General features: G+C 39.1%; 1 protein-coding gene across 2 annotated transcripts in view; it reads right to left on the reverse strand.

Moving 5' to 3' along the window:
- The window catches only part of LOC120545374 (astrotactin-2-like), a 298,446-nt gene that overhangs the window by 172,354 nt on the left and 101,500 nt on the right, over positions 1-24,592 (reverse strand). The window contains exons 1-2 of one of the 2 annotated variants that reach the window (XM_039779628.1): positions 20,176-20,193; positions 15,118-15,270 (exon numbers count right to left, since the gene is read on the reverse strand). In XM_039779628.1, the coding sequence (XP_039635562.1) occupies positions 15,118-15,235 (118 nt within the window). In that variant the 5' untranslated portion in view covers positions 15,236-15,270; positions 20,176-20,193. Of the gene's footprint in view, positions 1-15,117; positions 15,271-20,175; positions 20,194-24,592 lie in introns of those variants that run through there. The other variant, XM_039779627.1, reaches the window with a different exon arrangement.

Consider the following 24,592-nt stretch of genomic DNA (forward strand, 5'->3'; position numbering starts at 1 on the left):
TTCAGATACAGTATGAGGGGACCACTGAGGTCTATATAAAAGCATCCAAAGAGGACCATGTCATGGGACCTTTAAAATGCAGTAAACAGGCTGTGGACTGTCAACAAAGTTAGTTTGATAACTAACTAAAGGGTCTGAATACCCAAACAATTAAAATTGAACAGAAATAGTCTGAACAAATTATTAAATTAAGAATAAAATAAATAGTCTACGAAACTAGCACGTTTCATGACTGTTAGAGACAGTCTGAAGACCGTTCCGGGTTTTCCAAGGTTTGCCGAAGAAAAGAACTAAGCCTTGTGGTGAGGACTGCATTGAAAAAGAAAAAAAAGAGTACACTAAAGCTTCTGTAACTATGGGGAATGAAACCTCCATGTGAAGCATCAGGACCCATTGTTGGTGAGATGAACCAGAAATATTGACCGAACTGCTTGAGACATTTTGCAGAAACGGACATATTTCTGATTATTTCTTTGATACGGGTGTGACAATAGATTACAGAAGAAGATGAACCAGAAATATTGACCGAACTGCTTGAGATGTCTGACATATTGGTCCTTTCTTTAATTAACCTATTTTATCTGCTTTTATACGTTTAATGTTTTTAACTGCTCTTTATTCGCATATTTATCTCAGTTCTTTAAATTCTTATACTGCACTGTAAAATGTATTCTTGTCTTTTAAATTGTTTTTAATTGTTTTCTAACTGCTCTTTCATGTTTTATATAAAGCACTTTGAATTGCCCTGTTGCTGAAATGTGCTATATAAATATAGCTGCCTTGCCTCGCCTAAACGCACCGTCTGTGTTGTTTTTCTGACAACGGCAGCTGCAGTCAGACTGTTACGTCCCGGTGTTGGAATCATCTACAGGGAAATACAGTCACACTTCACACCGCTTAACGTAAGCTGTCAGCATTTTAACCATTGTGTTTAATCCAGCTACTAGCTAACGGTTAACGTAGCGTCCTGTGCAGCGATCCTTCTGAAAAAAAAAAGCCAGGCACCGAAATGAGGCACCGAAATCTTCGTTCTTATTCGGTCCGTTACTACAGTTTACGTCGGAACCGATGTCCTATTGGTACCGCGTTTCAGTACCCAACTCTATGAAACACACAGGTTAGAAGACATTCTCTATCATTTAATACAGATGTCAAAGTATTAGCTTTTTCTTAGACATATTCGGCAAAATATTATTACACAATGTTAAATGTAGCGTTTTTTTTTCATTTGTCATGGCTCATCTAAGTCTTAAAGGTGCTCTAAGTGATGTTGGGTGACGGCACTTCTTGTTGACATTTGAAGTATTTTCAAACAAAACGAGGCTAGCTCGCCCCTCCCTCCTCCTCATCCCGTCCCCACTCCCTCCCTTCCGTGCTTCCGCGCACTAACCCCCCCAACCCCCACCCCCAAATCCTTCTTGTCGGTTATTGGCTGGAACGCTGGAAGACTGTTGTGTTTCGTGGTGCAGGTTGGTACAATTTGTTGTTGTTGGCGTTTGTGGGCTGTCTACAGAGACCACGTTTTTTTTTACAGTGTGTTCAGGGGACAGGTAGCTCGCGGATAGGGAGGAGATGTTTGCTGTATGTGACAAAAAATGTTGTAGCATAAAAAACGCGTGACATTGATTCGAGCACCTTTAAAGATGGAAAACAAGCAGGGCTGCAAACCACTGTAAAACAGATTCAAAGTCAGAATCAAGTTCACTGGTCAAGCTTGTGCTCGCACACATGGGGGATTTGACTCCAGCTGTCAACCAATGTACACGGAAACATCCCACAGTTATTATATTTAGGATAAATGTATATACAGACAAACAAGAAGCCAAACAAACAAATATACACAGGGGGTGAATGATGTACTGGGTACCTGTCTGGTTGGTAACTCTACAGGAGTGCCAGAGTATATGGCATGGCAAAGAAGTCTGAAATGAATAGTGTATGGATTGTGCAATAAATTATATAGAGAGGTTAGCTACAGAACAGCACCCATCGAGTTGAACTGCCATAAAGGACAGCCAGTCCTCCTTAAAAACACTGGGCAGATGTTTGTCGACACAAGTACCTGAACCTGATTTATTTAAATGTTATGACCTGAATGTATGTGACGTCTTGTTTTGTTGTTATTGTTAAAACTGACTTCAATGAACAAACAGCTCTCCAAATTGTTACCATGTGCAGTGACAACAAGGCTATCTGTCTATCTAATTTTAAGGGCAGCCTTATTTCTCATTATGTTTAATGGATATACAGTGTGTCACGTGTATGTGTTGCATTTAATACTGCCTATGTGAATTAACTGGGGCAATCCTACTTGCCAAACAATATTTCTTTTATTTCCTTTAGAAATGAAAAGGTTAAGTGTAGCTTTTCCAGAATAACACCCATATAATTATACATACATGTGAATCAATAACAACATGCCGAGGCAAGATAGTTCTGAGAGGAAAAATCTTTCATGGGTCAGCCTGTGTCTTTGTTGGTGTGAAAAAAGATTGGCAAGAAAATAGCTCATATTAAGAGAGCACCATGTCTGCTTTTGAATCTGCTAGTATGTATGCTTACAGGTAGCTTGTGCATTCAGATGCTTTTGTGTTCATTAATACTGTATGTGCATGAGGCTGTACTCTCATTTACTGCACGCATATTTGTGCACGTGACTCTGACGACTCTCACATCTTCAATGAGACCTCAGCGGCTTTTGTGACTCTAAGCAAGATAAACTGTCTTGACGTATGGCTGCTGGACTTACAGCTAAATGTCAGCTTGTGTGTATACTGTACAGTGCGTTTCTACATGCATACTTAGATGCTTATACTTAGATGTGTGCCTGAGTACTTATTTCTGTGACAATGTGTTTGTGAGTAAATTAAGCTGACAGCAACACCAGTCCCCACATGGCTCAGCAACTGGTAATCACATTAAGGCACAGCTGCATTAAGCAGTCAGTTCTGACACCAGCAAGCTAAATATCTCCAACTCAAACTCGATACAAACTGGCATCAGCATTCACAGAAAAGTTAGAGCATGTACATTTACCATTTATAATGCACAAGACAATATCTGAGAGGCTGCGAGAGCAAATTTGAGAAGTTGTATTCATCTGGTTGTATGTGCAGAAAAATAGCGAATATAAATACAAGTCTTGCAACTTTACTGCCTCAAATGAATTAGTGACTTAAAATTTAGATCATGATTAATAAAAACAGTAGTATGAATTCAAAACTTGCAAGTCTGATGAATGTTACAATGAACAAAAATGTTAACATTTTTAAACACCAATTTTTCAGTTGAAATAAAAAGCTCTATGCACACAAAAGACTTATTTTGGTAACACTCTATAATAACTACACACTATGAAACATAAGTAGTTAAGTATCAGTAAATACTTAAATTCATAATTTATAAAGCATTGTTCCTACATTACTAAACATTAGTATGCAATTCATAAACACAGGTATACATATATAGGTGTATGTTTTATTCTTGATTAATAACCTCATCTACGATGTGTTTAATTAATGTACTTTCATTCTGGTTTCATTCACCATTTCTTAATTAAGTTTGACATCAATTACAAACCAGTTATTTACGAGTTATTAATGGTTCACAAGATCATTTAGAATGTGCCTTTCAATTTAATTTATAAATGCTTTGTAAGGCATATATAGTTGTCACTTTTGATGAGTTCACACAAATATACTTAACTAACAACAAGTAACTAATCATGAATTTCTGTATTAAGTGTTCCTCACTTTAGATGAGGTCACACTAGTAAATGCTTTCTAACTACCTAAACTAATCATGAATTGGAGTATTAAGAAGTGTTTATAAAACATATATTAACACACTAACTGGCCATTATTTCATGTCTAAATCATTGTATGTGTAAATATTCTTAATGATCTTGTGAACCATTGATAACTCCTAAATAACTGGTTTGTAATTTATGTTAAACCTTATTTAGAAATGGTGAATCCATCATTTATAAAGTATGAACATACAATCATTAAACACATTATAGATAAGCTTATTAATCAAGAATAAAACATGTATAAATGTGTTTATGAATACCATACTAATGTGTAATAATGTAGAAACAATGCTGTATAAATGATACATTAAAGGGAACCTATTATGTTTTTCTGTATTTTCTGTCATATCTATAATGTTACGTGAGATTTTCATCTTAACCATGGCCAGAGCTTCAAATGATGAGGTAAACATGTTTCAGAGAAATCCCTATGAGCAAAAACCTCAGATTTCCCAATGTTCTGAACGTTCCGCTTTCAACGTTTTTTCCTATCGGCATGGTGTCACGTAACATCGAGCCAGGCTTTTATGATCGATCCAGGCATGCAATTTCAGTTTTTTCAGGCTACTGCTATGTTTACATAGGACTAACTACATGCTAAGTCAGGGAAAGCTGTAATCTTGGCTGCCATTGTTGTTAATTTCTCCCCAATTTCGTGTCACATTACTGCTGAAACACATCCGGTTGGGTAGTATTTGATTTAGATGCCTTTATTGGTGATTTTTCACGGTACAAAGTCCTGCTGCGTTGCAGTCAGTCTCAGGCTCGGAGTGCAACCATAGACAGTATATAATGGACCAATAGACCCCGTTGCTCTGGACGGAGACCAGTGAAGGCTATTAGAAGCACTTTTTCGGTTTGCTTTACTGCGCAGCCTCCAACTGAGAGAGACAACTTAAATGTGACGTGAGCAACGTGTCTGAAAGTTGTAAGTCTTCTGGTAGCTGTGCCAAGATAAATCTCAATCATTCCCAATCTTACAGAGACGGAGAGTGTAGGTATATGTAAGGAGATAACATGGGCACAGGCTAATTATTGCTAACTAAAATGCTAGTTAACATTACTAATTAAACCTAAACAGCTCACGTAAGTCGAAACTGCATGCGAGCTTCTCCTGTACTATATGGTAATTACCCTACTATGTGATACAAAATTAGCCTATTTTTACAAAAACGTCTTCTACGTAGCCATAACGTGAGGTACAAGGTAATGGAGCCTTTTATACATTGTCGTGTTTCTTTAGAAATAAATAATGGACAAATAGAGTCTGTAAACGCTTCAGATGTAAAGTTATTCGCTGTCAAGTGACGTCAAAATGAATGCTAGTCAGTGGAATGCTAACAGGAGGTGATCTCTTTGTAGCATCAAAATGGCGCCATAGGAGGTTCGAGTTCTGAAGCGAAGCTTACCCCCTTGAGTGCAACAGCAGCTAAGATGGAAGCATGCTGACCAATCAGAGCAGACTGGGTTTTTTTGGGAGGGGGGCTTAAAGAGACAGCGCTCCAACATAGCGTCTCAGACTGAGGGTGAATACAGGTGCAGCAGCCGTGGGCAGTATGATAAAAAAGTGTTTTTTGAACATGAAAGCATGTAAACATGTTCTAGTAGAATCATAAAATACAAGTAAACATCTGAAAACAGCATATAATAGGTCTCCTTTAGAATTTACTGATACTTAACTAATGCTTCATAATGTGTAGCACAAATTTGTTAAAATATGCGTTTCTCCAAGAAAATCCATCCACCTGACAGGCGTGGCATATTAGGATGCTGATTTCACAGCATGATTATTACAAAGGTGTGCCTTGGGCTCGTCACAATAAAAGGCCACTCTAAAACATGCAGTTTTATCACAAAACACAATGCCACAGATGTGGCAAGTTTTGGGAGCGTGCCATTGTCATGCTGACTGCAGGAATGTCCACCAGAGCTGTTGCAGTGAATTGAATGTTCATAAGTCGTCTCCCGTGTAGTTTCTGAGACATTGGCAGTATATCCACATAACATCCGCCGACCACGTGTAACCACGCTAGCCAAGGACCTCCACATCCAGCTTCTTCAAGTGCAAGATTGTCTGAGATCAGCCCCCCAGACATATGATGCAACAATTGATTTGCACAGCACAAGAATTTTTGAACAAACTATCAGAAACCGTCTCAGGAAAGCTCATTTGTGAGGTCGTCGTCCTCAGCAGGGTCTTCACCCTGACTGCAGTGCGTCGTCATAACTGACTTGAGTGGGCAAATGATTATGTTCAATGGCAGATGGCACTTTGGAGAATTATTTTTTTTTCACAGATAACTCCTGTGACGAAAAAATGTATATCTGTAGCCCTAGTCATGTGAAATCCATAGTTCAGAGATACATTTATTTTTTCAAGATAAACTGCACATTTTAGAGTAATCTTTTATTGTGACTTGCCCAAGACACAGGTAATTGGCATGCTGCGTAATCAGCATCTTGATATGCCAATTCTGTCAGGTGGATGGATTATCTTTGCAAAGGAAAAGTGCTCACTAAGACAGATTCAAATACATTTGTGCACAAAACTTGAGAGAAATAAGCCTTTTGTGTGCATAGAAAAAGTCTTTGATCTTTTGTTTCAACTCGTAAAAAATGGAAGCAAAAACAAACATGTTAGGTTTATATTTTTGTTCAGTGTAGAATGACTGGAGAAATTGGGCTCTATTCTGGTGAAACTTAAAGCAAAAACAAACAAGCACAGGCTGGAGGGGTCAGGATCAGGAAGGTAGGCCTGACGCGTTCCATTCCGCCATGCTGCACCGAGCAAAGGGTTTCACTCCTTAAACCAGAAAATCAGAGAGATAGAAAGAAATACAGGAGGTAGAGCCTGTGATTTTCTTTCTTTTACCCGTCTGCCCCAGTCTGTCTACTTTTTAAGCGGGAATTACATGTTGGCACTGGATGACTACAAGTATGTCACGGTGGTAGCTATCCTTGCCATTAACTTTCTCATGTCTCAGTCTCCCCCTGCTCTTTTTATCTAAATTAATCCCAATTAATTAATTAATTTATTTATTTATTTGATAGGGACAATGCTCATTGATCAACAGACAAGTTACTTGCTGTAAACAAGCCAGAGTTAGCTACAAGTGCTAGTTTCCATCATATTGTTTTAGTCTGCAGTTGCACAATGTATTGTTAAAAGCTCTGCACACGCCCAATCCTACTATACATAAACAACCTATGCTGAGAAGTTATTACAGAGGGCATAAGCCCTGCCGACACATTTTACAACCTAAATTTATGAGTTGCAACCTGTTATACAGCAGAGAAAGGACTTGAAAAGGTGGGAGGCTTAACAAGGCACCACTTGGCTCTTCTACTCAAGTGGACTCAGTGTTTGTACACACACCTCTATATTTTTTATTGTGTCTCTCCTGCATCGAGAACACACCTGCCAATTTGGAGCTAATAAGCAAATGGTAAATCTCAGGGATGTCAGATATGCGATTGCTGTTGGCTGTTAAGTGGCCCTTGGCACCCGGCTGTATGTCGTTTTATCACCTGTCACCAACCAGCTTGTTCAGTGGTAAAGCCACAGAGGGTGGCATAGGATGGCAGCTGTCACCCAAAAAGGTGTTGCCTTGCCATTTTAGCTATCTAAAATGGAGTATGAAAAAAGCAATGGCTTCTTCTCAATACTTTTTTTGTCTTTACATTAATCTGTGACATTTGCATCTTTGTAATATTAAATTGACATTGATGAGTTAAATTGGTTGTCTTTTCATCTCTTTTAGTTTGAGTCTAACAGTTTGTCAGTGAATGTAGAGCCATTCAGTAGCCAGCAGAGCAGTGAAGAAAACACACGCACGGTATGATGCTCTCAGCTGGCAAGCTGACTCTGCAGCACAACAATGTTGAAAGGGAGAACACTGGAAGGTCATACTTATAACTCCTTGAGGTGAGGATTTATTTTGCAGTTTGTCAGTATATCAGCATTGTAACTCTCAAAATATCTGGTCATCAACCACCTCAGTTACTAATATGCTCTATATTAGACCGTGGGAAAGATGTTGACGCTTTAGGACAGTCTGGTACTGTCTGCCTCACAGGGACAAAAAAGGTCAGGGTAATAATAAACGGATGATTCATGCTGTGGCCTGATAAAATAAAATCTTAAAAGCAGTCCTGAAATGAAAATGCAACCACTGCAGGGAGGTTGGAATTTGGGTGGGATTGTCAATACATCTGACAGCATAAAAAATCCCTTCGGCATCATTATGAATATCTTTTGAGGCATATACAGATACAAGTAATTCTGATAACAAAGGTGATTATAATAATCCGAAAAAGTATGTGAATGTGTGAGTATAAGATGCAAAATATATATCAACACAATCCTTTTAGCTTGGACGTGAAAGGTTAAACTGAAATTAAAGATGTTTTTGTAACTTCTCAGCTAAAAAATATCTAAATGTGAAACCCTTGCTAATGTTACTTGCTGAGCTTACACCTCCCATACCAACTAGAGGAGCTGATCTAAAAGCATAAACTACAAGTAAAAAAATAAATACTCCATTTAGAATGTGCTCCCACTTTGTATGTTTTTTTACTAGGTTCCACTGGCATCACTCAAATTATAGCAGCATTATCAAGCCTCACACAAAATTTGCGAATTGATGCCAATTGCTTGCACACGCATGGCATAGCAATCAGTCATATATAGCACTCTTTCGTTTGTGTTACTACTTCTTATGCATGCAATGTGTATTTTCTGGTTGAGCCCCTAAATTATACAAACACTTTATTTTATTCAATAATTTGTAACAATGGAAGAGTCTTGCTTTCCCTCCCCTCAAAAATGCGATACCAATACATATAATAAAGAAGACGCTCACGCCCCAAAATCATCTGCCTCCTCAATATTAATGCTACTGCTGTAGGCAACATCAAAAATATCCCCAGACTCTCTGAGTCAAAGTATCACAGAGTGTGGTTGGGACTAAGCAATAGCGTCAACAGATTATACTCAAAGGTGGAATCTAAAGAACCATTCTGAATTTGCTCCTGGGAAATTTAACCGCTTGAAACTTGGCTGTTTTAGCTCGGTTTTAAAAAGGACTTGAACATGACCTGCATCTGATATATACAAGGGGTATTCACACATATGGTCAAAGCAGTTAGGATCAATATGGGTTTGTTGCCAGTAATGAAATAACGTATGTACAGTATGTGCAGAAAACAACCCTGTCTTCATTGCTACCCAATTACATTGTGCTGACAAAGGTAATTGCTGTCTGGATTTTGTTCAAAGGAAACACTTTTTTGAATAAGTGAAAGGGCTACGAGAGAGAGAGAGAGAGAGAGAGAGAGAGAGAGAGAGAGAGAGAGAGAGAGAGCTAGAAAGAAAACAACAGAAGACAACAGGGTGGTCAAAGGCTGCTTCAGTCTGAGAGAGACCGATCCCTGTCTCCCAGCCTTCCTTATGTACAGGGGGCGGGGCCACACTAACAATCAGGAATCGCATTTATGTAGAGTAAGATGTCTAATTAATTGTGTGGTGTGTAGCAAATTGTTGACACCCCAGAGCTAGCCCCAGCGCAAATTTATGACTGCTTATATACTGTAAGTATCTTTATTTCTGATTTATTATTATTTTATCGGAACATTTTGTTTAGTTTGGTTAAAAACAGATGAAAATTGGATTTAGTGGTGACCAGCGTCTTCTTGGAAACAAGCAGGGGATATAAAATCTGGGTGAAAATTGGTTCATGGGGGGTTTTGTGCAGTGAAATTCAGTAAAAACAGATTGAATGAGTCTTTTATATTATGTAGTAAGAACTCTAACTGAAAATTACTAAATGATTAGCCATAATATGAACAGAGGATTAATTAAGAGAAAATAAACTTAGTCAGATGGATCAACAGACATTTGTGTGATCTTTCTTTGTATTTTGTTTCTGTCTCTTTAGGTCTTTCACAAACCAAACAAATCCAAAAATATAGTCGCACACTGCCCTGACTTGGCAGTAGATCAAATATGGCCTGTTGTAGACAAGCCCTGTAGTCACTGTAGAACCTGTAATCACTGTGTTTTGTCTGCAGCAAAGATTGAGGACTGCTGAAAATGGAGCAGCTGAGCACAGAATTAATTCAGGCACCATGGAACACACGTAAGATGTGGTGCTATACACACACACACACACACACACACACACACACACACACACACACACACACACACACACACACACACTCATGTGCTACTTCAAAGCATCAAATAAACAAGAGAAAAGTTAGATAATAACCATAAGGTTATCCACATCGTAATGAGCCAAAGTATTCGTTGTGACACATCAAAAAATTTCCACAGCTTCTAGCCAGCACATGGAAATACATTAACACCACAGCAGGGAATAGCATGCACAGAGGTGCATGCAAATAAGGAGCAAGTTTTTAAAACACAAATCTTAATATTTGACAAGACCACAAATGTGTTGTGACTTCAAAGTTTTTCTAGAAAGGTGGCTACACTAGAACAATGGCAATTACATTATATAACCATAGTTTTACAAACACGCATCATCTTCTAAAGTGGCTCTATATAGGCATTTCACAAAATATTATGAAATGCGTATTTCTTTCCATGTTTGAGGGCAGATCAGTTCTTACAGTATTTGCCAAAAAAAATGGTTAGTGCATGTGCATATAAACAACATACAAAATGAATCTGGCATATCAAGGTTCATTTATTGTCATTCTACAAAACAGGATTGAATTGCAAGCTATATATATTTTTGATGAGGCAAATTGCCTCTTTATACCCACAAAACTCTTTGCTGTCTACAGTACATTCAGCAGGAAGAACTGTCCACCTCGGGCCATAAATGGCCGAAGCTCTGCACCAAGCATAATATGCGGGGGAGAGCAACACAACAGCAAAGTCTCCCACTCATACTGGTCATTTCGTAATGCTAACTATAGGGGAAAGACAGAATTACATCTCCAGACAAGCAACATAAACTGCCACTCACTGCACCTTTAAATCCATGTAAAAGTCGAAGTCACAGGTCAAATTAAAGCACTGAACAAGGAACCAGACACATTAAAAAGAAAACCTTACCAAACTTCAGAGGGAGGAGACAACCAACAGCAGCTCACAACCTGTTAATCCCAGATCATTAGATCTGGTGTTCACAGACATGGAAAAAAGGCATATCCAGGGGGTTGTTGAGTACAAAAGAAGTGGCTCCTGTGTGCATCCCATTGTAATGGAATACTCCACATGGAACAAAAGATGAAAGCCAACCAATGGAAATTGCTGATTTATGCACTTTGATAGCAAAATGAAACAACTTCTCTCAGGCAAGAAAGACATCATTGATTGGGCAGTTGTGAAGACAGAGTGGCTCCGCAAATCATTTCATGTGCCTTATAGCCAGATATAATTTAGGTGAGAATGTATACACTGTCAGTTACATTTTCTGTAGCCACAAGTATGCATCTTCACGAGGCAGATGAGAACCTCTGTTAAAATCCCTGTGCTAAATGCAAATCTAGGTGGGACAAACCAAAGTCAAGAAGGTGGCAATAATGCCCTTAAAAGCCATTTCAAAGTCCCCTAAATAAGCGGTAGAGAACGCAGCAGTGTAGCAGCCTCTTTGGTAGCCTTCTGTCTCTGGATAACATCCTAAACATCTTTTGTCAAGCTTTGTAGCAACACAAACACATGGATAAGTTGCGTGAATGGAGTACAAATAAGACAAGTTTTGCTGATGATTATGTTTGCCATTATACTTCCACTTGCTGATACTGAAATAGTTCGGATTGGGAGGAGTACAGACTACATATGTGGTTTGGAAAAATTGATGTCTACATATTTTTAACATCTGGCTTGAATATTGTTCTATATTAATAACCACCTCCAAAGGTGTTTTGAGCAATCAATTTGCAATTTGTTTCAAATACTTATTGGCAGCATTTGGTTTGACTTTGGCTTTTGTGATTATCATGTAGCTATCCTATCTGCCAAGATGAAAAAATTGGAAATTGAAGGTAGTGACTGAGACTAGACAATCTGTGCATTAGCCAACATTTTCTGAGAGTCCAGGTATAAGATGGTGCTTACAAGAAACTAGGGCAATACATGCTGACAGGGAAGCAAAGAATGTTGCCACAAAGCAAAAAATTCAATATGCAGGAGAAGAGTGGATGAGCAGCTGCAGGGTTTAGCTGAGCAGACAAAAATGCTACTGTAGTTTTTCAGCTGAGTATATATTCAGGTGCGTTACCCCTTTAATGTAAATGTGAATCAAGTAAACTAAGGTACTTTGGTTGGTAAACTATATGCAGTTTTTCTTGACAACCAGGCACTAGTGTGATGCTATTCTCTTATTGGCTCTTGTTCCCACTCCTACGCAGATTTGGGGTGAATCTCCAATCCAGACAGCCCTCAAGCCCAATAATTGGCCATTAGGGGCTTGTCTTCTCCACCATCTCTCATGCCTCAAGGAAAGGAATGTGCAGTTTCTTAAAATGATTGTGTGCTGCTGGATGTAGACACCCCATGCATCATATCCTTACAGTACCTACTGCTATTCCTCACACTCAGACGTCTTGGACAATAGCTCTCCTTTGTGCAGACTAGCCCACTACCTGTGTTCTCAATATTGAATTCCTGAAACACACACGTCCTCTCCTTCAACATAGGGCTCAGGGTCCATTTCCCAAAGGTATCTTAAGATATAATGATCCTAGCCCATATATTTATAATGGGGCCTGTCAGCCTTAAAATGCTTCAAGGAACCAGGGCCCAGGTTTGGTCTGTCATGATTAAGAGGTGTGTGCCTTACTGTATACAACCCCATTTGAAGCAGGGCATGGTTGGAAAGAGATTATTTGCTAATTTCTTTACAATGTAATTTAACAAGCATACATTCATTTCCAGGTCAGAAAAAAATGTATTTGAGTGATCATTTTCCAAGTAAGTAAGATTAGTCACAAGTGGTCAAACTATGTGCTTTTGAAATATATTTTCAAAATGGCTTAGACCTTCCTATCTTCATTGTGACCACCTGTATTTCATGTCATGTCTGGCACTGACTTAATTCCAGTAGCTCAGCCTAAGCACTTCTTGTCACTTCTCATAAACTACACAGATGATGTCTTCCACTCCACCTGTCTGTGTCGCTTGGTTAGATCTACATGGCATGAATCCCTGTAATATCAAGTATTACTGACCTCAGTTCTGCACACAGGGGCTAAGACAAAATCCGAGAGACATTTAGCTTTTGCACAGCATAAAAAGGTCTACCAAGTTGAACAATATGAAAAAGAAAATATGAAAAAGAAAAGCCAAAATCCACTTTCCTATTGGCCTTTGCCTGACACAGGCAAGGAATTTCTGTCTGACCAATTAACATTCCCCTCTAACATCACTCCAACTAATAGAGTTTCCTCCTCAGTTTAAGTGTTTCTCCTATTATCATGTGTGTAGTATTTGCCTGCACTTAAGGAAACATTTTTAGCCCTAATTATAGGCCCACAAACTAACTCTTTTACCATTGACCTCAGAGAGGACATCACTCAGCAGTGTCCTTCATAGAGTTTAGAGGAGCTCGACCTGCACACATTTAATTTTAGAGGCATCCTCTACTCAGAAGGTAGACACAAGTTGCATTTAATTATTACAGAGTTAAATCCTCAGCAGCAAATAAGCTGAAGTGTTCTAGATAACCATGAATATAAACTCATTCCACCACTGGCTATGTGACTGTAAAGATTAATAATCCCCACATTAGTAAGCATGGATAATATGTAAAGTTACTCAGTGTTGTATTTTACATCTACTGTAGATGACAGTGTTCAAGAGGGTAGTAAGTTATTCTGTCAAGGGTAGGTGAACTCATCATGGTTAATGTCTCATTTTCAGCGTTAATGTCTCACTGGTCATAATGATATGACCAATGACACAGACTGCATGTCTAATTAAAATTATTTGCAATGTTGCTGGTAATGAGCTGAATGTATTTCTGTGGCTAAGGCTGGTGTCACCAATATGTCACATCTCAAAATTTCACCATGCTTATTTTTTTCACAATTGTGAAACTGTGCTCCCAATTGATCTTTAATGAGACAGAAAGCCGACCGAGTGAGCTGAAAGCAATCATGATAAAACATGTAAACAAAGCATACGAAGTGTATAGAGAACCCCACTTTTTTTAAATGTGCGATTAATCTTTCTATTCTAAATAAATCAAATGATTCTCTTGAAAATATTTTGAATTTGTGTGATGCTTAAACTATTTTGAACTCATCCTAGGCAGATAAATGCGAGCCTATACAGAAGGTTAGATACAGGGCTATGTGAACCCCTGATGAACATGTAAATGGTTACATGTTCACAAACAAATTATGAATCTGATTGACTAAAGTCACTTTTTACCATATTCCTCAGGTCCCTACGCTATATCTGGTGTCTACATCCGTTACATGATGTAAAAGAAAAACGGTTTACATATTAATACATTTCACAGATATCAAATAAAAAAATAGATAGGAAATGGTAAGTCACATTTACTTGAAGGAAAGTAATTGTGACAAGAACTGTGACATTGTTCTCAAAGCAGTTTGGCAATTCTCCAGAGCAGCATGGTAGCTCAGTGGTTAATATGTCTAGATACATCTAATACATCTAGAGGTCATAAATTAAAATAATTGACTGCAGCTTTCTTATTTTTGCTGTTTGCATTTGTTTCCTCAGTCATTACCAACTTATTCAGGGCAAGCTAAATGGAACATCTAAATTGACCATTGATGTGTATTGTCTGTCATGCTGAAATTAATGCCTCACAATAAATGGAAAACAATTGCCACCTGGACCATCTAATGCATTATGAATCTACAATGCTATTCTTTGGATAATAGTTGGCAGTTTTGTAAAGAATATGTAATTTAGGTATTCCAGTTTGGGTTGTTATAAAAAGCAACTAAAAAAAATATTTTCTGTGAAGAAGCTGTGAAATCTTAGGCTTCTAAATACAAATAATGGTCAACGGCTGCCAGGGTGTTGAAAAGTGCATGGAAAGAAAAAGCCCATACATTTACACATCTCATTAGGCAGAGTGGAAACGGCTCAAACATGTGTCCTCATGCTTATTTCACATTATACACTGGTGCATGAATGTTCTATTAAAAGGGCAAATATCCCTGTGCAAAACTATAAAATAAGTACCACAGAAGCACCAAAAATCAGCAAACATTGTCTAGTGTGCATAGTAAAATTAAAGAGAACATGCATATGTTATAAAATTGCAAATTTTTTGAATGACTTTTTGTCCTACCTCTGGTGTGGCTGGGGACCCTCCGGCGACCCGTCGATGAGCTGTGCATGACATGCTGATAGTGAGACATGTCCGTTGGCGTATTGGGAACACGGAAACTGTCCTGGAACCTCTGCATCAAATCCTCTACTGACTCCGTGTTTGGGTCAATAGCTACGAAACAGAGATTACAAAGTGAAAATGGCAGGCATGTCATAAGGCTTTAAAGTGAAAATAATTTTGCAAATAGTGACCGACACACAATATATAGTAAGTAAAATACACACATGGATGCAAAAAGGCAAACATCCCCAAATAGCTTTTTATTCTTTATTTTTTGAAAGATAAGAGTTCGATATGCATCATCAGTCACCAGGCTGTCCCATTGACACTGTAAAAAAGCAGCACAGTGTTATTTCTTTTATCTGGCCTTTATATGATTCCATCAATTCAATATTGCCTCATCTCTACAGGGACCCTGCCAACACTTCCACTGATGGCTCAGTCTCACTATTTTTCTGATGAATGACTCCAAAACAACTGGCTGCGGGGAAAAAGGGGGTAGTTTTTTTTACAGTAGAAAATTGCAAAAGAAAAAAGGACAGGACATTCTGTCTAGGTATGCTCTGGCTAATTAATTAATGCCAGAATGAAGAGACTAATTAGGAGTCTCCCCTTATTGTGTCTGACACAAACAGGTCGAAACGTGGATATCTAAAAGAGATTATGCTATTCAACAACATGTATCTATAGCCTCTGTTAATAGAACCAGCCTTGTTTATATGGCCTGTGAAGCGTTCAAGTTCAATTTAAGTGACATTGTAAATTAATCTATGTAAGGAGAAATGATTTGGCTGTACTGTATGTGGGCTATCATGTCTGCAAGCATGTACTGAAAGTGTAGGGTTAGACAGCTGTGGCCCAAAACAAACAACCACTCAAAAAACTCTGAAAACAGCTCAGTCCCCAAACTTTGTATAAGTATAGCAATCTCAAAAAGATGAGGCCATTTATCACCCCAAACACCACTACCCCCACCTATCATCAACATCTTTTGATCTGTCAGTCCGGCTCAGAGGTGTACTCTTTCCATGAATAATGGTGATGTGTTGCTCCCAGTGGATGCTCATCGTGCATGCCAATGAGCGTGCAAGAGCAGAGGAAGATGGAGATGAAGAGGATGAGGGTTGAAGTGAAGAGGCAGGAGTATTCACACTGTTTTTGATATTATAAATGGAAAGTTAACAATAACAGCGGTGTTGCAGTGTGCTTCAGAACAAATATTATCCTTGCAATGATCCACAATTTGTTCCGATTCATTTGTGGTTAGCTCACTCTACAATGGTTAATATTTTTTTGAACAGCTTTGTAGAGTTATCAAAGTTTTTATAAAAATTTGTAAAGAGTTGTTTGGTCCTTGAATATAGCTCTGACAAAATCCTGATCTCTTTTCCGCAGACAGAGATACAACCCATCTAGCTTGTTCTGTCTTGTAACCTGCCCATGTTTCCTGACACTGTGCAGATACAATGATAGAGTGAAATTAATTTAAAGTGCATTGGCTACTACATATTTTAGCTCTTCTGTTTGGGTGTTGGTTAAGTTAGGCATCCATTTATCCTCAGAAGTTAGGAAAACAACAGAAGAACTATAACACTATGCAGCACACGCACTGTGAACCTACACTTAGCAATGAACAAAACGATAGTTACGTATTGAAACTCCAGATTCTATGAGTACAGGCGTAGCCCTCTAAGTGCTGTCGCTATTGGGTTGATCCCTTCGCGCATGCACAGTCGTGAAGATTTTCTTTCCCGCCCTAGTGCTCAGCGCGGGCCTCAACTACATCTGCAAATACTGTATATTACAGAAGCGGAATGTTTGCTCTGCTCCCAACATCAGCATTTTCTTCAGCCAATGTTAGTGGAGCAAGTGGCCCGAACCTTAGAGGACTACGCCTATACGCATAGAATCTGGAGTTACAATACGTAACTATCGTTCTATTTCATATAGGCTTCGCCCTCTAAGGGCTGTCGCAAGTCCACAAGCAGAACATAGACTAACTTCTCTCCTTATTTGCAGTGACAAGTGAATGTATCAAATAATATATTATTTTGATAAAAAACCCTGTTATGATTATGAATTGGCCTAATACTGATTGTAAGGCCTAAGTTGTGATTGTAGAAATGCATTATTAATAAATAAATAAGATATGAACGCATCTTAGCAGCCTGGCGGAGAAGTAAACAACGCTGTGGAGAAAAATAGATGGCAACTATGATTTAAAAACGGGAATAATAAAAAACAAACATTTTAATTTTCACTTTCACCGGAGGCTGTATTGCCGAGGGTTAGCAGCGCTGCGCCCGGGCTCTGGAGCACCGGAGCTGGCTTGGAAGCCGATGAAGGATTGGCGGTGCCCTATATATATATATATATATATATATACACTGTAAAAACGAGAACTTGAAATTGCTCATCTTACTTTGATTTTCAATTAAACAGAACAAAAAACACATAATTGCATTATAAACTTTGTTAAAGTAGTTACTTCAACTCACTGTATTAAGTTTATTGTGATAAGTTGGTCTCACTTCAAAATGTATGGTGGCGCCACTTTGAATTTGTAGTTAGACTCAAATTGAGGCCAGGTCAATTACTCTTTTCATGCTCCACGCTAAAACTGGGTTTCATGGGCAGTTCTGCAGGGGTTTTCAGTTGCCTACCTTTTCGGCCTGCTCTATGCCTTGAACTCCGATTTGCGTACTGCAGTCAGGTGGTTCATTGGCTGGTCAATTCCCATGATGCAAGGCAGTAAATGGTTGTGTCAAACTTTGCTGAAAAGTTTGCAGTTTGTTCAAAATACAAATGTAACTTTATGAATTCCGTTTATTAACAACGTGTCTGCTTAGAGAATGTTTTGTTGCCTGGTAATTGTCATTGTTGTGCTGGTTTACATTTGTAACCATGAGGTAAGTGACTGTTACGTTTGATAAGAAGAGCTGGAATTTTGCAGTGTTAGACTTTGAGCAGTAATAGGCTTTCTTCAGCCAGTATTCGCGGTGTGTCACTTCACTAGTGGCCCTTTTATGTCAAGTGATGCAAGATCAGCAGCTTTAGATGGGCCCCCTTATTTTGCACGGGGGCTTTTTTAGAAGTCGAAACTTAGTTTTTACACACAAAAAGTTAATTATCTGAACAAAAGATAATTAGTTGACATGACTGTTTTTGAATTATTTAGTATGTGAAACTTAAGATTTTAAGTTTTTATATCTATGAAAGATAAATTATTTAAACAAAACATTATTAGTTGGCACAGCATATGAAAGTTAATTATTTGAACAAAACATTATTAGTTGGCTGAACTATTTTCAAAACGTAGGAGTTTGAGTTGGCCTCCAAACTCAAAAATCTAGTGCAGTAAGTTGCCTTGAAATTTTGAGTTTTCACAACATTTTCGTTTTTACAGTGTGTATATATATATATTATATATATATATATATATATATATATATATATACATATATACATACATATCATACATATCATATCATACATATCTATCTATGGCAACCAAACTTCACTGGTGAGACAAACTTGTGACGGTCAGGAAGCCGTTTGGCAGAGGGAAAAACTGATCAGAAAATTTAACGGAACGTTGTATAAATGTAGTGGAGTAGAAAGTATAGATAATTGCTGCAAAATGTAACAAAGTAAAAGTCAAAAAGATGCAGTATTGATTCTACTTAAGTATAGCTACGTGAAAAAATTTAAGTAACTTAAGTACACTAATGAAGTATTTGTACTAGCACTATCAATCACCAATAACGCAGGATTTAATTGCTGATGTAAATTGCAGTGTTTGTGTTGCTGCGCGAGACATGGGATTGTGTCGCACAGCCTAGGGTAGGGCCTCGTCAAAAGGGCCATGGCCAGTCGCCGCCCTAAAAGGCGGGAGCGGCCACTGGGTCAGAGCCCTCCTCATCCCGCTGGGACAGCTGGGGGGGGAGAAGGGAGAAGGATGTCTGCGTGGCCATACTCGTTTTGAGTGGACGCACGCTCCAGCTGTCTACATAGTGAGAGAGTGGTGGAGCTCCGCGTGCAGCGGCGGGCTGGTGTGTGCTGGTGTGTGCTTGTGTGGGGAACAACTGTCTTATGGTCAGCGGGATGTTCAATGGGAACAAAAGCTGCTTGGTTGAGAGGAAACTGCCATTTTTTTGCCCTTAAAAGGGCGGTTGTTTTTCCCGCTCTCAACCGGGGTGAGACAGACGTTCCCCGCATCCCGAAAATGCCACTGTCGAAACAGCAGAGGCTAGCAAGCCAGTGTTATTTTGTGCCGCGAGGCCCTGGGCTACACACTGGTGTGAGTGGTCAGTAACCTAAGCACAGACTTGGTCCCAGTGGGACGGAGGTGTGGGCTTCTGGTGGCCGAAGAGGGTGGCCTTCGGAAGCAAGATCGCCGTTCCTGAGACGGGGAGAGCCGTAGAGGGAGGGCGTTGTTACCCGCCTCGGGGTCCATTCCTCCCAGCGGGGAGGACGGAAAACCGAGGAGAGATCCCTCTTCTGGGGTTAAATAGTATTATGATGGCGGAGGCACAGCAGAGATCGGGGTGGTGTGGTTGTGCGGCTTTCCCCCCCCCCGGGCCCCCAAAAAAAAGGGAAAGGGGTCGTTTTTTGTTGGCTGGCGAGGCGCAGAACGGGCAAGAGGCCTGAGGGGTGAGCGCCATCCCGGCGTGAACGGGACTGAGGTAGGACTCACAGCTGGGGTGGAGATCCGACGGCAGAATGTAGCCAGTCCGGCAGCAAGTACAGAGGCGAAGACTGCTGGAGGTAGAAGTCTTCATTCTGGTAGCGCTGAAGAAAAACTGGGAGCAGAGCACCGATTCCGCTTCTGTAATATACAGTATTTGCAGACGTAGTTGAGGCATGCACTGAGCGCTAGGGCGGGAAAGAAAATCTTCACGACTGCGCATGCGCGAAGGGATTAACCCAATAGTGACAGCCCTTAGAGGGCAAAGCCTATACGACATAGAACACACGACATAAGCATTTTCTTTTTAGATAAAATCCTGTACGTACATGGGTTGTTGACTAGGATTCCAGCAGCCGGCCAGAGATGTTTCATCAAAACACCTATTCATACATGATTGAAGAGGGAGTAGAACAATGTTAGATTTTTTTTTTTCCCGAGGCATCAAGACGTGTCTATAGCCACAGGGCTGGATATGGACTTTCTGGAGATATTTCCTCTATAACAGTGTGTCACATTTTCGAATCCCTGTGTTATCACTATACAAATTGATCTAAGGTGCCCTGAAGGCAGCCAAAAAGCTTGTCAAGCTGAGTCAAGCACACTCAGGCAGTTGAAAACTAAGTAAACTAATGGTTTATAAAGCAAGCAAGCAAGCATCAACTCTGTGAAAAGCACCACAGTCAAAAGATTTGCCGTATGTAGTGCAAAGAAAACAGCAATACTTTAGGATTATAATTGCTGCAAGTTTTTCCATGAGTGTTGCGAGCATGATCATACATATTTATTTATTCATAAGAGATGGCTATATGTAAGTATACTGTATGTCAGCAATGGTGAAATTTAGACTTAACACTATCCACTCATTTTTAAGCATAAGGTTGAAGAGTAAGTTTGGTTTAGTTTAGTGGGTAGTTGACATATGCATACACACAGAACTACCATCTGATAATGTATAATCTAATGGCATTTAAATGTTTTCAGTTTAATTTCCTGTTGCAGTGTTTGCTAGTATAGCTCATGGAAATGAAACGGATCATTTCACCACAGTTCTGGTGAAATCGTATATACTTTTTGTTTATGAACAATAGGAAATTTCCAGATCTCTGAATTTGAAAATGTTCATAATATCATGCTGCTAGTTGAAAATAATAAAGTGATTTACTTTGCATAAGTGTGCTTTTTGTGCATTTATCTAACTGCCACTGTTGCTGACATATCCCCCCACATCACTGCTGCTAAGTGGCCAGTGGCTTCAAATTCACAGTAAGTTGTGCACATCACTCACTCATCACCCCAGCCTTCATTCATTTGTTTCTCTATTTACAATACTGCTGCCTCCAGCTTCTATTGCTGAAAATTTGTTTATTTACAATCCAGCAGCCTTCAATGTATCACATACTGCAAAGATATCCATTTTGTTTGAAGTAATGGACTACAGCTAAAGCTATGCTACACTAACAAAGTATAATTTATATATATAAAATATTAAATAGTTCTTCTACTATGTTGTATCATACATGTAACTGAACTTTTTTCAGGTCATATACTGGCTTTGATGCTGAAGCAGTTACTGTTGCTTCTGGCTATTGTGTGGTGTATGTACACCAACCCTTGGCTGTGAGTCGAGTTCTGCCTTGTGCTGAAGGAATGCTTTTGAGCACATGACACAGAGACTAAAACAAGAGTTCCCTACAAGTCCTGGCACTAAACAGGTTAGACAAAAAAAACAATGGCATGGACACATTTTAAATTATCCTTGTGCTATATCCATCAGCTATACAGTATGATGCAGAGTATAAGTCAAGGCTTTTACATTGGTGGCTAGAAAACATTTCTCTTATATACAGTAGCATGCCTAGAAGTAGAAAAAAGCCTCCTCTCCTTTTCATGTGCATCGATGTAGTGTGAATGTCCTGGGAGAAAGAAAGCACATTTCAAGGCTATAACAGTGGAGTAGTTTTCTCTGTTAGGCACAGCAGAATGTATCTTAAACAGTAAAATGACGGTATAGGCGTACACACATTCAACCTACACATTGTTCTGCTGGCCACCACATTTGGCATTTGGTTTGCGTTTTAAAATCCAAAAGGGTTTCAGGTGTAGTGTCAATATGCGGGGCTAAAACCTTGAAAGGAAAGTGAATAGAAAACAAAGTACTCAACAAAGGTTAAGGGAGCTTCATTCCCTGTGGGTGTTGAGGGTAGATGTAGGAGAGTCGTCGTGAGCAGATATTGACACTCAGGGTAGTCAAAGATGAAGTTTGGAATGATGGACTTTTATTAATTTCTGTCCAAATTAAGGCCCACAGGCAAAACAAACAATTAATAAAACCAAAATTAAAGAAACAAAAAAAAAGAGAGAAAAAACAAATACTTTCACGAAAAATAAAATAAATTGACGTGAGAGTCAAAACTTATGAAATGATACCAAAAATACAGATACAGCTGTATATAAGTTGACTTGTGAAACTAGTCACTAGAGCCTTACACAGACTTACGTCCACCCTCTTCTAGCTCCTTGAGCAACTGAAACTGACAGCTTATATAGGCCTGTAGCATGCCCCTGGAATTGCAACATACCAGATTTATACATGACTCACCAAAACATTTCATTAAGCCACAAAATACTTTAACAGACAAAATAAATAGTTGTAATAACGTCATTTAAACTCGCCGATCGCGGCAAACTTTCCTTTATTAACAAAAGAGCAGACGCCGGTAAGCCACAAAGACTACCTGTTATACTGTTACCTTTTAAACTAAATAAACAGTAAGATAACAAAGATGTAAGTGTTGTAAGTGTGATTATTATAAATGATGATGTTTGTGATAAACTGTATGGTTTTAAACAACAGAGAATTATGTATTGATAGATATAGCTATAGCCTTTAAATCACCACAGTATTAGCTGTAATATGTGCACAAGAACGCTACGGGATTACTGTGTGGAATCAGATGAATGGCAAGTTTAACAGATGATTTGAATCGGAGCATATGATACGTAACAGAGCATGCTAACAAAACATACACAGGCAACATTCACACTCCGTCTTTGTGAGCTAAACTAGGTAGTCGCTACAGTGACGGCAGCTATGCGCCCCGTCACAGTGGGCATTTATGGTAGTTTTAGGCTAATTCAGGTACTTGGGGTTAGCAAAAAAACAAGAACGGCCAGAGTGGGTGGCACTTAAGCTTTGACCTGCCATGACTGAGCAGAATGTGTGACAGCATGTTTGAGGTTAACTGCTTGCATACATATTTCATGGCCTCTCTTTATCCCTCTTCCTTTGTTCCATTTTGAAGAAAGAAAAGATGCTAGGCAGGGCAGAAGTGCCTTGAGCCACAGTCTCCTTGAAACAAATGTAAGTCCCCTAGTTGCTGATGTTTATGTTTTTATCTCTGTCTTCCCCACTAACACACACACACCTTAAATCTCAACCATCTTAAAATATCATGATGGATCTGTTTGCACCATACATTAAAGTACACTTAATCCTGTAAAACTGACATGTTCTTTGGCCAATCTTCAGATATAAAGTAATAATTTCATTTAATTATAAACAAGATGGTCCTCCATGTTATCACTAATTGTCCACAAGACTCCATAGTTGAAACAAGATATTGTAAGACATGAATGTCTGCATTAGTCATGAACACTGAAACACAAATGTGTTAATTTTCTCCTGAAGGTCTCTCACTATTTTGCTGTTAATCCCCATTTCTCACTTCTGTCAGAAGCAGCTACCAAGATATTTTATTCTGACATTTGTTTTTCCCCAGACCCCAGGTCCACACTGGCTTCTCATTTTGAGTTCAATGTCAGCTAAAGCTCTGGTGCCTTTATTTTCTCTGTTTCATCTCCCTTATCTGCGGTTACTCCCTTATCATGTGTTAACAGTGTCTCATAAGCAGTGGATGTCAACAGCACGATGCATCAGTCAACCTATTCCTGGTGGTCTAGTATGGGAAGACAACCCTTCCTTAATTTTCTATTTTTTGCTGGACTGCATGCTTGTTTTTGTTTATGCAGGCTTTTGTGAAAGTGTGTATGGATATGCATGTGTTTGTTTTTGTCTATGTAAATGACATGTCTTAGCTCCTGCCCCGCTTTTATTTGCTACTCCCTGTCCAAGTACATTGATTTCACAGCTGTGTGTAAAGCAGAGCAGTTTACATAAAGTGGACTCCAATCCCCATTTTCATCTTTTCATGGCATTTACCGGGATATGAAAATGGCCGTCAAACCAAATGATTTTTAGTGTAAACAGTGGCAGAAAAATCACTTTGAAGCTTGATAACATACTCAACAAAGACAAATGCATTATATGGATATGTTCACATCCTATGTAAAGACCATGGAACATTAAACATCTGAAAAATAATCAGGGTGTTGCTGAAGTGTTCACTACAAACATAATACCACCTATCTGCTTTTCCCTCCTTCTCTCCGTTTTTTGCATCTCTTACATTCTAGCCTCCCCTGGGAGCTCATTGGTGAGCAATGCATTCATACAGACCCAGAGAGGTAAGGCATGCAGCCATTTGCTTTTTGATGGAGATGTACTCAGTGTTCTTATTATGGGTCCACTAAGGTGTCAGGAGACCCTCACTAGTTAGGGAAGACACAAAAAATTGACACCCCTTTACTATGAAAATCTCATATTTTGAAACTGCCGCTGAAAACGGGCGAATCTCAACAAAGCTAGTTGCTTGTATGCATCTCAGGACCTGTACCATTTAGTTG

This window comes from Perca fluviatilis, chromosome 17, assembly GCF_010015445.1.
Source record: "Perca fluviatilis chromosome 17, GENO_Pfluv_1.0, whole genome shotgun sequence".
Classification (NCBI taxonomy): domain Eukaryota; kingdom Metazoa; phylum Chordata; class Actinopteri; order Perciformes; family Percidae; genus Perca; species Perca fluviatilis.